Source organism: Manis pentadactyla, chromosome 2 (genome assembly GCF_030020395.1).
Source record: "Manis pentadactyla isolate mManPen7 chromosome 2, mManPen7.hap1, whole genome shotgun sequence".
In the NCBI taxonomy this organism is placed as follows: Eukaryota; Metazoa; Chordata; class Mammalia; order Pholidota; family Manidae; genus Manis; species Manis pentadactyla.
The window spans coordinates 17,917,483-17,931,737 of record NC_080020.1 but is presented as its reverse complement, the minus strand read 5'-3'; the positions used below and the strand labels follow the sequence as shown (position 1 = coordinate 17,931,737).

The following is a 14,255-nucleotide window of genomic DNA, read 5'->3' as shown; positions in this document are numbered from 1 at the left end:
GCCTAATCTAGGAAAACATTTTAAATAAAGTATAAGAATTGGAAGAATGGGATTTAGATCATCACAAATACCTTTTGAAATCAGAGTATAAATTGTAAATAAACTTAGAGAATGCCTTTTCCCTCCTATGTGATGGAGGCCAGATGTAGCAGTAAAGATGTTGTTGTGTTTTAATTTTAGGCTCAGGCACCAGAACAAATAGTGACATTATATGAAGATAAACAGCATCCAGTTCATATGTCTTTAGTAGAAATGGGGCTCGCAGACCGAGATGAATGACGTAAGTGTCCTGACTGCTTGTTCGCCCGTACAGGCAGCGCAGGGCATGTGTGGCTTACAGCCAGGATCAGTGCTGAACTGCCCATAAACCTTTCAGCTTTCTTTGGTTTCTCAGAGGAATGACAATAAAGCTTGACAAGAATGTGTCTTCTAGACTTCTTCGTAGGCCCTTCTCACCTACTGAGTAGGAGAATCAGAGGCTCCATATCTGTGAGAATGTTTGGCGTGGCTGTCATGAATATTCATAGTACCAGACAGTTAAGGGGATAGGCAGAAGAGCAGAAGGAAATGGGCATTATAAGTAATTTAAGCATGTAACACTACTGAACAATCAATGTCCTAACAAAGTTATTGAAAGTACTTGGGTAACCAGCTCACTCTGTATCTGCTTACATAAACCTACTAATGATTCAGTATCTAGAGTTGAACATAAGCAAAGGTTTAAAATAACACATTTTATTTTTCAGGTATACAGTGCGGGACATCTATAGCATCCCAGAAGAAAGTTTTCTGTCATATGTGACCATTTCAGGCTTATTTTTATTTTTCTTAATGTGTTCTGCAAACTGCTGGCCTTTTTTTTCTTGCTTACATGTTGAATTTTTAGAACTGTTTGAAAAATGTTAATAAATATTTGCTTTAAAATGTTTTATTTTACTATGATTTCAAATCAGATATTTTAGGTACATGAAAAAATGTTCCCTTCATCTTACAACTAATGTATATTCAACTTACATAATAGGACACTGTCAGTACTAGCAAAGGCCCCGGGTGCTTTTCCAGTCATTCTCCCACTGAGAAGAGATGAACACTATGGTGACTTTGAGGTTCGTCATTCTTATGTAGGTCTTCACAGTTTTACTGTGTATGAAAGCAGCCATAAATAAGATAAGCATTGCTGAATATTTTAAGTGTGTGCAGTACCACACAATTTTATTTCCTCACTACTTTATTTATCCTGGTTATCCATGTTGGTGTGTGCGGCTCTATTTAATTCCCTTTCACTGTTACATTCATCTGTGCACATGGTTAATTCTGTTGATATTTAGTTGTTGTTTTTTCTCAATTACAAATACTCTTCTGTAGGACCCCATGTACATCTGAGTGGTTTTCTGTATGTATACTTAGTAATGGAATTTACTAGGTCATGGGATCAATGCTTTCCAAAAGTGGTATTACCAGTTTACTCACCATCAGCAGTCTGGGTTCCTTGCCAACACAGGGTGAGGCCAGACCATTACTTCCCAGTATGTGATACTAATATAAAAATGTGTCTCATTACTTCAGTGTACATTCACGGGCTTAGAAGACTTAAGTCACCTGTTTGCTTGTTCATATCCTTCCTTTATCCACTTTTCTATTGAATTGTTTGTAATTATCTTACTGATTTCTAGGAATCTTTATATATTCTGAATATTAATCCTTTGTCAACTATCTTCTAGTCTGTGGCTTTTCTCTTTTGTGGTATCTTTGGACAGACCACTCATTGATCAGCCTTTTAAGGTTTGTGCTGTATCTCACTTAAAAATCCTTCTCTGTCAACAGGAGGTATATGTAACTCATTTTCTTTGAGAAGTTTTAAACATTTTTCATATTCAGTTCTTAAATCACCTGGAATTGATATATTTAGCTTTTTTCTTTAAACTGAAGTCATTGCCAACACTGTTCTCATTACTGCAGTAAGTGACTTGACCAATCTATAATTATTATATGTTACATGTAAGTGTCCTTCCTTCAAGGACAGCTTGTCTTCTGTCGACCTACAGTCTGTCTTACAGGTACTCACATCAAGGTACCTGTGGTTGATCAGTTAACACCAGTTATGCACCCCCCATTCTCAAGTGTCCCATTTTGACCAGTTTATAGTAACCTTTGTTACAAGTGCTTTCTCCTATGAGATTGTGTACTCACAGAACTCTTCTGTCTGTCCTATTGTTTCACCTATTTGTAGTCACTTACTGTTCATGCTTCCCATTCTATCACAATTAAAGAACCTCTACAGTAGATAAAATGCTTTAATAGTAGTTGAATATACTAACATTCTGACTGGAGAAATTATCACTCCTTGAGTAAATATAATTAAGCCCTTGTTCTATGGCTGATGTACTTGTGAAAATCTTTGTGCTATTTTATTTATTGTACTTACTAGTTTTTATAAGCATCTGTCCTTAAGAAGAGAAGTACCCACTTACTATTTTTACAGTCTATACAGTTTATAACAAAGTAACATTGTTTTCGTTAGTCATGCATTTAGCTGTAGAAAGACAGAGTAGGTAAATTAAAATGAAGGCTGTCCCTGTGCATTTCAAAGAGTATTTTTTTTAAAGAGTATGAAGTTTTATTTATGTTTTCCATTTATACACAGACACAAAATATATATAAATTATTAAACCACAGAATTCACAAAAATGTACATTTTTAAACAAAATCATGTTAGTGTTATTTCATGATTAGTCATGCACAAAGATTATTAAAACTTTGTGTCCATAAGAACAATACCATCCTTGTCTTTAACCCTTATACGACCAGATGAATATTTTGTTTCTTGATGACCATTAATATATACAGTTTTGACAGTGCCGTCTGGATATTCCCGTCTCTTGAATTGGGCAGTATGTAGTTCTCTTTGGCCATTATTAAACTCTATGATTTTGTTGCCATTTCTGTAAATTTAAAATAGAATTTAATAACATAAAGTGTGCAATAGGAAAAAGTATTTAAAAGCAGCCTCTGATTTGGGCAGTTTTCTCTTCTCTGACAGCACCTTTTCCCTGCACAAAACCTCTGCAAGATCTTTCTAATGTTTATGCATCAGGCTGACAGTTCCAGTGATCAGATTTGCTCTTAAATGTGCCCATGAAACATCTTACTACACTGATGGACAGTGACTTCAATGGGGCATGGGGGGAACTTAATAAATATGGGTGAATGTAATAACAACGTTTTTCATGTGAAACTGTAAGAGTGTGTATCAATGATACCTTAAAAAAAAGTGATCAAATTCTAAAATATTAAAATATTTGTTTACTTAAAAAAACAAAAACAAAAAAACAAAGCAAAACTGAAGGAAAAAAACAGCAGCAGACTCACAGACTCCAAGAAGGGACTAGTGGTTATGAAAGGGAAGGGGGGTCGGCAGGGGTGGGGGGGGGGGACAAGAAGGGGATTAAGGGGCATTGTAATTTGCAGTCACAATATAGGTAGGTCACAGGGAAGGCAGTACAGCACAGAGAAGACAAGTAATGACTCTATCTTACTACACTGATAGACAGTGATTGCAGTGGGGGGGTGGTGAGGACTTGATAATATGGTTGAATGTTGAAACCACAGTGTTGTTCATGTGAAATTTCATAAGATTATATATCAATGAAACTTCAATAAAAAATAAAAAATGTGTCCATGAAAAATTTTAATGAACCTATACATCTGTTCTGCCTCTCAAAAGAGTTGGATGTGGTATTAAGATACGGTTTTCAGTTTTGATACTCTTTGCACTGAGTTAAAAGTGATGAATATTGGCTCTTATTTTGGAGAAGAGAGCTTAATTCTGGAAACGGGGCTTGAGCAGAATTATGACCTGTTTTGAAGCAATGGAACAAAGAAGCAGACTGTGGGAAATACTTAATACCAAGTTGATAGCTTTATGTGTGTGGGGGACATTCAAACTGAACCCCAAAATACAGGTATAATGTGCTGTTAGAAATATGAAACAAGGGCTGAAGATGGTGAATTACCACTTCTTAACACAGTAGTTTTTCTCTGTTTTGGTTATTTCTCAAATGTTGTATATAAATGTAATAGCCTTCTGTCACATATAAATTGTCAGACTTAATAGCCGTTCTGAGAGCCACTCCCTTGTCATGTGTGGCCCCTGACCCAGGGATGCCAGCGTCACCCGGGAACTCATTAGAAATGCCAGTTATTGGGATGGGCCCCAGCAATCTGCATTTGAACAATTCCTCCAGGTGATCCCAATGCACACTATAGTTGGAGACCCACTGCCATAAATAAAAAATGCCAAAATAATCCTGAATACCTGGGATCTGCTTGAGAATAGATGAAAAAAGATTGGCTATGAGTCAATGATTGTTACCTGAGTTTTTCATACTATCTTCTTTTTATTACAGAAAATTTTAAATATAAGAGTTAAAGCCTGAAATTTCTGAAATCAAAGCATAATGTACATACAATATTTTCCTCAAACTTGAACAAATTCCTATTTATGTAGTTGAGCACAAGATAAAGTTTTATACTGTGTTAAAGGGGAAAACATGACCTTAAGAAGTTCTCATGTTATTCAAATTAGTGCTTTGCCTTTTTCTTTGCTATAGCTTATATCACAGAATTCAAGTTAATGGGTACTTAATTGTCACACCTGAGGAGGGCACCAGACAGACATGCCTTCATGGTTTTAAATAAAATAGTGAATAGGCACAGGTCTTCACTGTCGACAGAGGAAGTCACAGAAGAAACCTCTAACTTGAGGAAATGTGACACCCAGAAGAATAAATAAAGAGGTAGGTGATTGTAAAGAATTGGGTCAAGGAGGCCAGAGGAGTAAAGTGCTGTGACTGGGACGGAGACCCAGAAAAATCGAAACATAACAGAAGAGAGTCAGTCTTATCCAAGCTCTGCTGTCACTGTGTGGTTATTATTTTTATTAAGGTATCATTGCTACATACTCTTATGAAGGTTTCACAAGAAAAACAGTGTGGTTATTATGTTCACCCTTACTATTGAGTCCCCCCCATTCCCCATTGCAGTCTGGGTGGTTATTCTCAAAAACTGACAGGGCAGCTTTCCTTCTTTGTATCTCATTCAAAGTTTTCAAATTTCACCAAATTTATTTCTAAACAAGTACCATTCCCTTCTCCTGAGGTGCTGTGCGGATTCCATTTAAGTTTCTAGGCTAAAGGCTGACTATATATTAGAATTTACATCGCAAATAACTTCTAAACCCCCAAATGCTGAAAACTTTTCTTACCTCCTCTCAAAGTATGTCTTGCTCATTTGAAATTCTGGATGACTTACACATATACAAATGTTTTAAGATTTCAGAAATTCCATTGGCAGTAAAAGTTGAACCATGCAAACTGAAAAATCTAGAAACAAATTTACAGGTATCATACCGTTGTACTCTGACGATTGTACCATCTGGGAAGATGCTTTCTTCATGTCCATCAGCAAATAAGTTTTTGATAGTTTGGTCAGGAAATGTGATTTCTTTTCTTCCATCTGGGAAATGTTTTTCTGCTTAAAAAAGGTTTTTGTTAAGTGCTTTATTTTTAAAGGAAGGGAAGAATTTAATAAGGAGAGGATAGAGCAAGTTTTCACCTATCTGTCCGCTTGAGAAATGTAAGACTTGTAGTCCTTCTGGGTAAGTAGTGTGAGTGATCTGGGCAGCTGCGTAGTAGTAGATCTGTAAAGACGCACAGTCAGTAAGCCTTCTGTCCAGGGACACTCAAGCTGTGGGGAAAGCACCCCTGTGGGGACCTACCACTCTCTCGTCTGGCAGGACCTGCTTCACATCGCCATTGAAGAAGCTGACGGTGACAGTCGTCCCGTCTGCACTCACTTCTTTTTGAGTTCCATTTGGAAACAGTATAAGACGGCATCCATTCTTATAAACCTTTTCTATCTGCAAAAGATCCCAAGATTTTCACTATGTAAAATTTCCTCCTGAGAACACATGACAAAAATATCCCTAGTTCTCTTCCTAACTGGCTACCTTGGAATTTTTCATAATAAAAAGTAAACACATTCTTTCAAAAGGAGGAAAAAAGTTAGTAAACTCCTAATAACTCAAGTATCAACACATCACCAGTGTTATGTCACCTATTCCCCCAAAACAACCTCATTTTTGATGAAAGCCAACTGTTGTCAGCACTTCACCTGAAAACTTTAACCAAACCATTACTGCCCCTAACAAACTAATAGCTCCATCATACTGTAACCATCCATGTTGGTCTTCCTATATTCATAAAGCAAATCTTTCAGTTTCAGTCAGGATTGAATCAAGGTCTGCACACATGCTTGGCTGGCATGTTTAATGCCCTCTGCTGCCCCCCCACCTTTTCACCTTTTCATGCCAATTACTTGTTGAAGGAGCTGGATAAATGAACACAAAATTTCCCACATTCTGGATGTGGCTGATTGCTTTCCCATTATGGTGTCATTTAACATGTTCTTGTATTCTTGTATTTCCTTATCAAAAAACTACTACAGTTGACTCCTGAACATCATGGGTTTGAGCTGCAAAGGCCCACTTATACATCGATTTTTTTCAACAAATATATTGGAAAAAATTTTTGGAGATTTGCCACAATTTGAAAAAACATTTTCTATAGTTTACTTTAATATGGTATAAAATACATATGCAAGACTGTTAATTGATTATGTCATCGGTGAGGCTTCTGGTAAACAGCAGACCTAAATTTGGGGGAGCCCAAAGTTACAGATTTTTTAACTATGCAGGAGTTTGGTGCCCCAATCCCTATATTTTTCAAGGGAACTGTAGATAGATCTAGAGGCTTGATTAAATTCTGGGTGAATTATGCTGATAAGAATATGTCAGGTGCTGCTGTGAGCTTCTCATAGCAACACATTCAGAAGTACAGGATGCAGTTGTCCTCATGACCTCAGGTCTGACGGGGTCCTGTCAGATCTGCCATGAAGCTCCACCAACCTTTCATCTATGGTTTCAGTAGTCATTGATGCTTTATTTGATTAGAGATGACAACTCATATTTCTCTAATTTTCTCTGTCCTTTTCCATTTATTTGCTGGAAATCCTCTAAAAAAAGTCGTTCCTCATTAAAAATGTGTTGGCCTACAGTTTGTACAGGGAAGTCCACCTCCTTTTTGACTGTTGTTCTTTGTCTTTCCCTCATTCCTCAAAACTACGGTGGACACTGGCCTTATAATTTCAATTTAAATGGATCTAAGCAGGGTATTTGGAGAAGTAAATTTTCTATAAACTTGAGGAAAAATTTCCTCCTCTCCTCCCTGCTAATAAACCCTGCTTACGTCCCTTCCGTTTTCCCCCTTCCAGCTGGAACACTCAGCCAGGCAGTTTGCCCACTCAAAACCTTTCCTAAGCATAAGAATAAAATTGCGTAGCAGGAGATGGAGAGGGAGGCACAAGACCCAGGATAAATTGAAGAAAGGCTGTAGGAATCAGAAAACATAAAGCCTTTCAAAAAGTACCAAGGATTTCAGTTATGTTTAGAGGAAGAACAAAGAGTTGAAACAAAGGGATTGTATTTCTTTTGCTGCGTCTCTACAGTAAAAATGGCAACTAGTTGCATGTCGTGTATTTCTCAGAGTCCAAAGGCTCAAGTCAAGGTCATGCCCCAAGGTACTCAAGTTCTTTAAGGCCCAGTCTTAAAATATTTTAGGATCTAAGCAGTTCCACTCTTTTTTAACCCATGTTTATTTTTTATAGTATTATTATTTTTTAATGTTTAACCTTTCCATCAGGATGACTGATTTCTCCCTGAATTCCTTCTTTTTCCTCTTTCTCATCATCCTCTTTATATTCAGGATCTGTGATGTCTGCTGGTTCAGAGGATTCCCTGGGTGAGGCAGTCTGTAAGGACAAAAGGCGAACATGTAATACCATTTCAAGCAGCTAAAACTTACACTTATTCCCAAAAGTCAGGTTCTATTATAATAGGGTTCTTTGACTTATGTTTGAAGTTACATAGAAAACATTTACAATAACTAAAAAAAGCCTCCTTTTCAAATAGTTCTAGAAGTTTAAGTCATTCGTTAACTAATCAATTTCAAGCCTCAATCTATGTTGGAATATACAGAAACAGAAAAAGATTTACTTGTCCTTTATCCGAATTGCCTAAAACATGAGGCGGCACAGACTTGGACCTCCGAGATGGATTGCCTGTTAGAATATAATTTTCAGAATTAGTTTTCATATTTAACTCAAAATTCTAAATTTACTTAATATTAGATTCAAACATTTTCTTAGTGAACTGCTGTCCTTACCCATTAATTAAGGAAGTCTTATTGATCTTTCTTTAATAATTCATAGTTCTTCATTATATAAGTTCAAACATTTTTTCATGTACTTAAGTCCTGGGCAACCAAGAAAAGCAAAGACAATATCTGTTCTGAGAGTTTGGATGAAGAGACAGATGCTCAACTAACCTAACAGATGGACCCAAATGTATTTTGGAGATAATTACATAACTTTAGTTAGAAGCTAAGTGTGAGGTAGAAAAAATAGAGGTATCTAAGAGTAGTTGTAGGGTATTTTGCTTGACAGAATAACTGGGCATTTAATTAAAATCTAGACCTAATGGCTGTGGTCTAAACTTTTTAAGATCATGACCAGCACTCCAACCATATACTGTATCAGGAGTACATATATAATAAACATACACACATAACCACCATCACTGACAACTACCACCTGAGGCGAATTTTTAAAAATACACTAATGTTCTAATATTTTCTTCCTAGATGGCAATGGGTCATATTATAAACACTCCCAAATTCTAAATATTTCGAGCATGTTAAAACTGTAATAGGTACTAGAAGCTGCAGGGAGAACAGGCTGGAGAAGAGTAAAGGCAAGAGAGCCCAGTCAGGACCCTGGCTGAAGGCTTGTGTGGCACCGAGGAGACGGAAACGTTGCAACTTCTCTGTGTCAAATTGTGACCAGATATCTAGGTATAACAGGGGTAAATGGGGAACTCAGAGCTGAGGGTTAATATTCTCGGCTAAATCATTTGACAGAACAAGATGTTGCGGAGAAGCTGTTCTCAACTGCAGGAATGCCTCTGGATGCCACCTGGGGCCGCCTCCCTGTTGCCAAGGTCTGAGAGTTTTGGCCATTCGCAGCTGCCCGTCATCTGAGCACCAATCAGAATTGTGCAGTTTTCACGTCATCTACATAATTATATACCAACTAGAATTATACTGAATGTGTGTGCATTTAAAGACCTGCTTTGAACACACGGCTTTCAAAGCTATCCCCCAGTGTTCTCCTTACTTACTGCAAGTAGTGACTTCTGTTTCTTACCGTCTGGCTCAGTTGACTTTTTTTTATTAAGGGATTATTGATATACACTCTTATGTTTCACAAGAAAAACAATGTGGTTACTACATTCACCCTTATCGAGTCCCCCCACAAACCCCATTGCAGTCAGTGTCCATCAGTGTGGAAAGGTGCCAGAGTCCATACTTGTCTTCTCTGTGCTAGTCTTCCCCGTGACACCCCAACATACCATGATACCCCACAATACCCTTCTCCCTGCCACCCCACCTCCCCCCAACCACTCCCTTTAGTAACCACTAGTCCCTTTTTGGAGTCTGTGAGTCTGCTGCTATTTTGTTCTTCCAGTTTTGCTTCATTGTTATACCCCAAAATGAGGAGAATCATTTGGTATTTGTCTTTCTCTGCATGACTTATTTCACTGAGCATGATACTCTCTAGCTCTGTCCATGTTGTTGCAAATGGTAGGATTTTTTTCTTCCTTATGGCTGAATAGTATTCCATTGTATATATGTACCACATCTTCTTTATCCATTCATCTACTGATGGACACTTAGGTTGCATAGTGCTACAGTAAACATAGGGGTACCTATGTCTTTTTGAATCTCAGAAGTTGTTTTCTTTGGGTAAATTCCTAGAAGTGGAATTCCCAGGTCAAATGGTATTTCTGTTTTTAGTTTTTTGAGGAACCTCCATATTGCTTTCCACAATGGTTGAACTAGTTTACATTCCCACCAGCAGTAGGAGGGATCCTCTTTCTCCACATTTCACCAGCATTTGTTGTTCTTAGTCTTTTTGATGCTGGCCATCCTTACTGGTGTGAGGTGATATCTCATTGTGGTTTTAATTTGCATTTCCCTGATAATTAGCGATATGGGGCATATTTTCATGTGCCTGTTGGCCATCTGAATTTCTTCTTTGGAGAACTGTCTTCATATCCTCTGCCCATTTTTTAATTGAGTTATTTGCTTTTTGGGTGTTAAGATGTGTGAGCTCTTATATATTTTGGATGTTAATAACCCTTATTGGATATGTCATTTATGAATATATTCTCCCATACTGAAGGATGCCTTTTTCTTCTACTGATGGTGTCCTTTGCTGTACACTACCTTTTTCTTTGATATAGTCCCATTTGTACATTTTTGCTTTTGTTTCCCTTGCCTGAGGAGCTGCGTTCAGGAAAAAGTTGCTCATGTTTATATTCAAGATATTTTTGGCTGTTTTCTTCTAAGAGTTTTATGTATTCATGACTTACATTCAGTTCTTTGATTCAATTCGAGTTTACTTTTCCGTATGGGTTAGACAATAATCCAGTTTCATTATCTTGCATGTAGCTGTCCAGTTTTGCCAACACCAGCTTTTGAAGAGGCTGTTATTTCCCCATTATATATCCATTGCTCCTTTATTATATATTAATTGGCCATATATGCATTTATATCTGGGCTATGGGTCTGTTCTTGTGCCAGTACCAAATTGTCTTGATTACTGTGGCTTTGTAGTAGAGCTTCAAGTTGGGGAGCATAATCCCCCCAGCTTTGTTTTTCATTGTCAGAATTGCTTTGGCTATTCGGGGTCTTTTGTGGTTCTATATGAATTTTAGAACTATTTGCTATAGTTCATTGAAGAATGCTGTTGGTATTTTGATCGGGATTGCACTGAATCTGTAGATTGCTTTAGGCAGGATGGCCACTTTGACAGTATTAATTCTTCCTATCCATGAGCATGGGATGGATTTCCATTTATTGGTATCTTCTTTAATTTCTCTCATGAGTGTCTTTTAGTTTTTAGGGTATAGGTTTTTCACTTCCTTGGTTAGGTTTATTCCTAGGTATTTATTTTCTTTTTGATGCAAGTGTGAATGGAATTGTTTTCCTGATTTCTCTTTCTGCTAGTTCATCATTGGTGTATAGGAGTGCAACAGATTTCTGTGCATTAATTTTGTATCCTGCAACTTTGCTGAATTCAGATATTAGTTCTACTAGTTTTGGAGTGGATTCTTTAGGGTTTTATATGAACAATACCATGTCATCTGCAAACACAGTTTAACTTCTTCCTTGCCAATCTGGATGCCTTTTATTTCTTTGTGTTGTCTGATTGGTGTGGCTAGGACCTTGAGAACTATGTTGAACAAAAGTGGGGAGAGTGGGCATCCTTGTCTTGTTCCCGATCTCAGAGGAAAAGCTTTCAGCTTCTTGCTGTTAAGTATGATGTTGGCTGTGGGTTTGTCATATATGGCCTTTATAATGTTGAAGTACTTGCCTTTTTATACCCATATTATTGAGAGTTTTTATCATGAATGTATGTTGAATTTTGTCAAATGCTTTTTCAGCATCTATGGAGATGATCATGTGATTCTTTCCTTCTTTTTGTTGATGTGCTTGATGACGTTGATGGATTTTTAAATATTGTACCATCCTTGCATCCCTGGACTTGATCATGATGGATGATCTTTTGGATGTATTTTTGAATTCAGTTTGCTAATGGTTTGTTGAATATTTTTGCATCTATGTTCATCAGGGATATTGGTCTGTAATTTGTGTGTGTGTGTGGTGTCTTTGCCTAGTGTTGGTATAAGAGTGATGCTGGCCTCGTAGAATGAGTTTGGAAGTCTTCCCTCCCCTTCTACTTTTTGGAAAACTTTAAGGAGGATGGGTATTAGGTCTTCACTAAATGTTTGATAAAATTCAGCAGTGAAGCCATCTGGACCAGGGTTTTTGTTATCAGGTAGTTTTTTAATTAACAATTTCATTTCATTGCTGGTAATTGTTCTGTTTAGATTTTTCTGGTTCTTCCTGGGTCAGCCTTGGAAGGTTGTATTTTTCTAGAAAGTTGTCCATTTTCTAGTTTATCCAGTTTCCTAGCACATAATTTTTCATACTATTTTCTAATAATTATTTGTATTTCTGTGGTGTCCATAGTGTTTTTCACATCTCATTTCTGATTCTGTTTGTAGACTCTCATTTTTCTTGATAAGTCTGGGTAGAGGTTTATCTATTTTGTTTATTATCTCAAAGAATCAGCTCCTGCTTTCATTGATTCTTTCCATTCTTTTATTTTTCTTGATTTTATTTCTGCTCTAATCTTTATTATGTCTCTCCTTCTACTGACTTTGGGTCTCATTTGTTCTTCTTTTGCTAGTTTCATTTTTTGTGAATTTAGACTCTTCACATGGGATTGTTCTTCTTTCTTGAGGTAGACCTGCATTGCAATATACTTCCGTTAGCACAGCCTTCGCTGCATCCCACAGATTTTGCGATGTTGAATTATTGTTGTCATTTGTCTCCATATATTGTTTGATCTCTTTTTATTTGGTCATTGATCCACTGGTTATTTAGGAGCATGCTGTTAAGCCTCCATATGTTTGTGGGCTTTTTTGTTTTCTTTGCGTAATTTATTTCTAGTTTCATACCTCTGTGGTCTGAGAAGCTGGTTCGTACAATTTCAATCTTTTTTAATTTACTGAGGCTCTTTTTGTGGACTAGTATATGATCTATTCTTGAAAATGTTCCATGGGCACTTGAGAATAATGTGTATCCTGTTGCTTTAGATGTTCGGTAGATGTCTGTTAGGTCCATCTATTCTAATGTGTTTGTTCAGTGCCTCTGTCCTTACTTATTTTGTCTGGTTGATCTGTCCTTTGGAGTGAGAGGTGTGTTGAAGTCTCCTAAAATGAATGCACTGCATTCTATTTCCTCCTTTATTTCTGTTAATATTTGTTTCACACATGTAGGTGCTCCTGTGTTGAGTACACAGATATTTATAATAGCTATATCCTCTTTTTGGACTGACCCCTTCATCATTATGTAATGTCGTTCTTTGTCTCTTGTGACTTTCTTTGTTTTAAAGTCTATTTTGTCTGATACAAGTACTGTAACTCCTGCTTTTTTCTCCCTATTAGTTGCATGAAATATCTTTTTCCATCCCTTCAATTTTAGTCTGTGTATGTCTTTGGGTTTGAAGTGAGTCTCTTGTAGGCAGCATATAGATGGGTCTTGTTTTTTTATCCATTCATTGGTTCTATGTCTTTTGATTGGTGCGTTCAGACCATTTACATTTAGGGTGATCATTGATAGGTATGTAATTATTGCCATTGCAGGCTTTAGATTTGTGGTTACCAAAGGTTCAACGGTAATTCCCTTACTATCTAACAGTCTAATTTAACTCACTTAGTATGCTGTTACAAACACAAGTTAAAGGTTCATTTTTTTCCCTCCTTTTTCTTCCATCTTCATTCTTTACATATTAGATATCGTATTCTGTAGTCTTTGTCTGTTGAGTAACTTTGAGGATAGTTGATTTGATTTTGCATCTGCTTAGTAATTAAAACTGTTCTACTTTCTCTACTGTGGTTTTGTTTCCCCTGGTGACAGCTATTTAGCCTTAGGAACACTTCCATCTATAGCAGTCCCTCCAAAATGTACTGTACAGATGGTTTGTGAGAGGTAAATTCCCTCAGCTTTTGCTTATCTGGAAATTGTTTAGTCCCTCCTTCAAATTTAAATGATATCCTTGCCGGGTAGAGTATTCATGGTTCAAGGCCCTTTTGTTTTATTGCATTAAATATATCATGTCACTCCCTTCTGTCCTGTAAGATTTCTGTTGAGAAGTCTGATGATAGCCTGATGGGTTTTCCTTTGTATGTGATCTTTTTTCTCTCTCTGCCTGCTTTTAAAACTCTGTCCTTATCCTTGATCTTTGCCATCTTAATTATATGTCTTGGTGTTGTCTTCCTTTGGTCCCTTGTGTTGGGAGATCTGTGCACCTCCAGGGCCTGAGAGACTATCTCCTTCCCCAGATTGGGGGCGTTTTCAACAATCACCTCCTCAAAGACACTTTCTCTTTTTCTCCCTCTTTTCTTCTGGTACCCCTATAATACAAATATTGTTCCATTTGGATTGGTCACACAGTTCTCTCAATATTCTTTCATTCCTAGAGATCCTTTTTTCTCTCTGTGTCTCAGTTTC

The 14,255-nt window shown here is 37.1% G+C and overlaps 2 protein-coding genes across 7 annotated transcripts in view; one reads left to right on the top strand and one right to left on the bottom strand.

The window, feature by feature from the left end:
- Nucleotides 1-1,540, top strand: part of RNF17 (ring finger protein 17) — a 111,556-nt gene extending 110,016 nt beyond the window's left edge. The window contains exons 35-36 of the mRNA XM_057490477.1: nt 181-280; nt 747-1,540. Of these exons, the coding sequence (XP_057346460.1) occupies nt 181-279 (99 nt within the window). The 3' untranslated portion in view covers nt 280; nt 747-1,540. The remainder of the gene's footprint in view (nt 1-180; nt 281-746) is intronic.
- Nucleotides 1,541-2,728: 1,188 nt separating this feature from the next.
- Nucleotides 2,729-14,255, bottom strand: part of CENPJ (centromere protein J) — a 65,224-nt gene continuing 53,697 nt past the window's right edge. For 4 of the 6 annotated variants that reach the window (XM_036910182.2, XM_057490460.1, XM_036910179.2 and 1 more), the window contains exons 12-17: nt 8,111-8,175; nt 7,747-7,866; nt 5,777-5,917; nt 5,614-5,698; nt 5,409-5,532; nt 2,729-2,942 (exon numbers count right to left, since the gene is read on the bottom strand). In XM_036910182.2, coding sequence (XP_036766077.2) covers nt 2,750-2,942; nt 5,409-5,532; nt 5,614-5,698; nt 5,777-5,917; nt 7,747-7,866; nt 8,111-8,175 — 728 coding nt within the window. In that variant the 3' untranslated portion in view covers nt 2,729-2,749. The remainder of the gene's footprint in view (nt 2,943-5,408; nt 5,533-5,613; nt 5,699-5,776; nt 5,918-7,746; nt 7,867-8,110; nt 8,176-14,255) is intronic. The other 2 variants (XM_057490464.1, XM_057490466.1) reach the window with 2 other exon arrangements.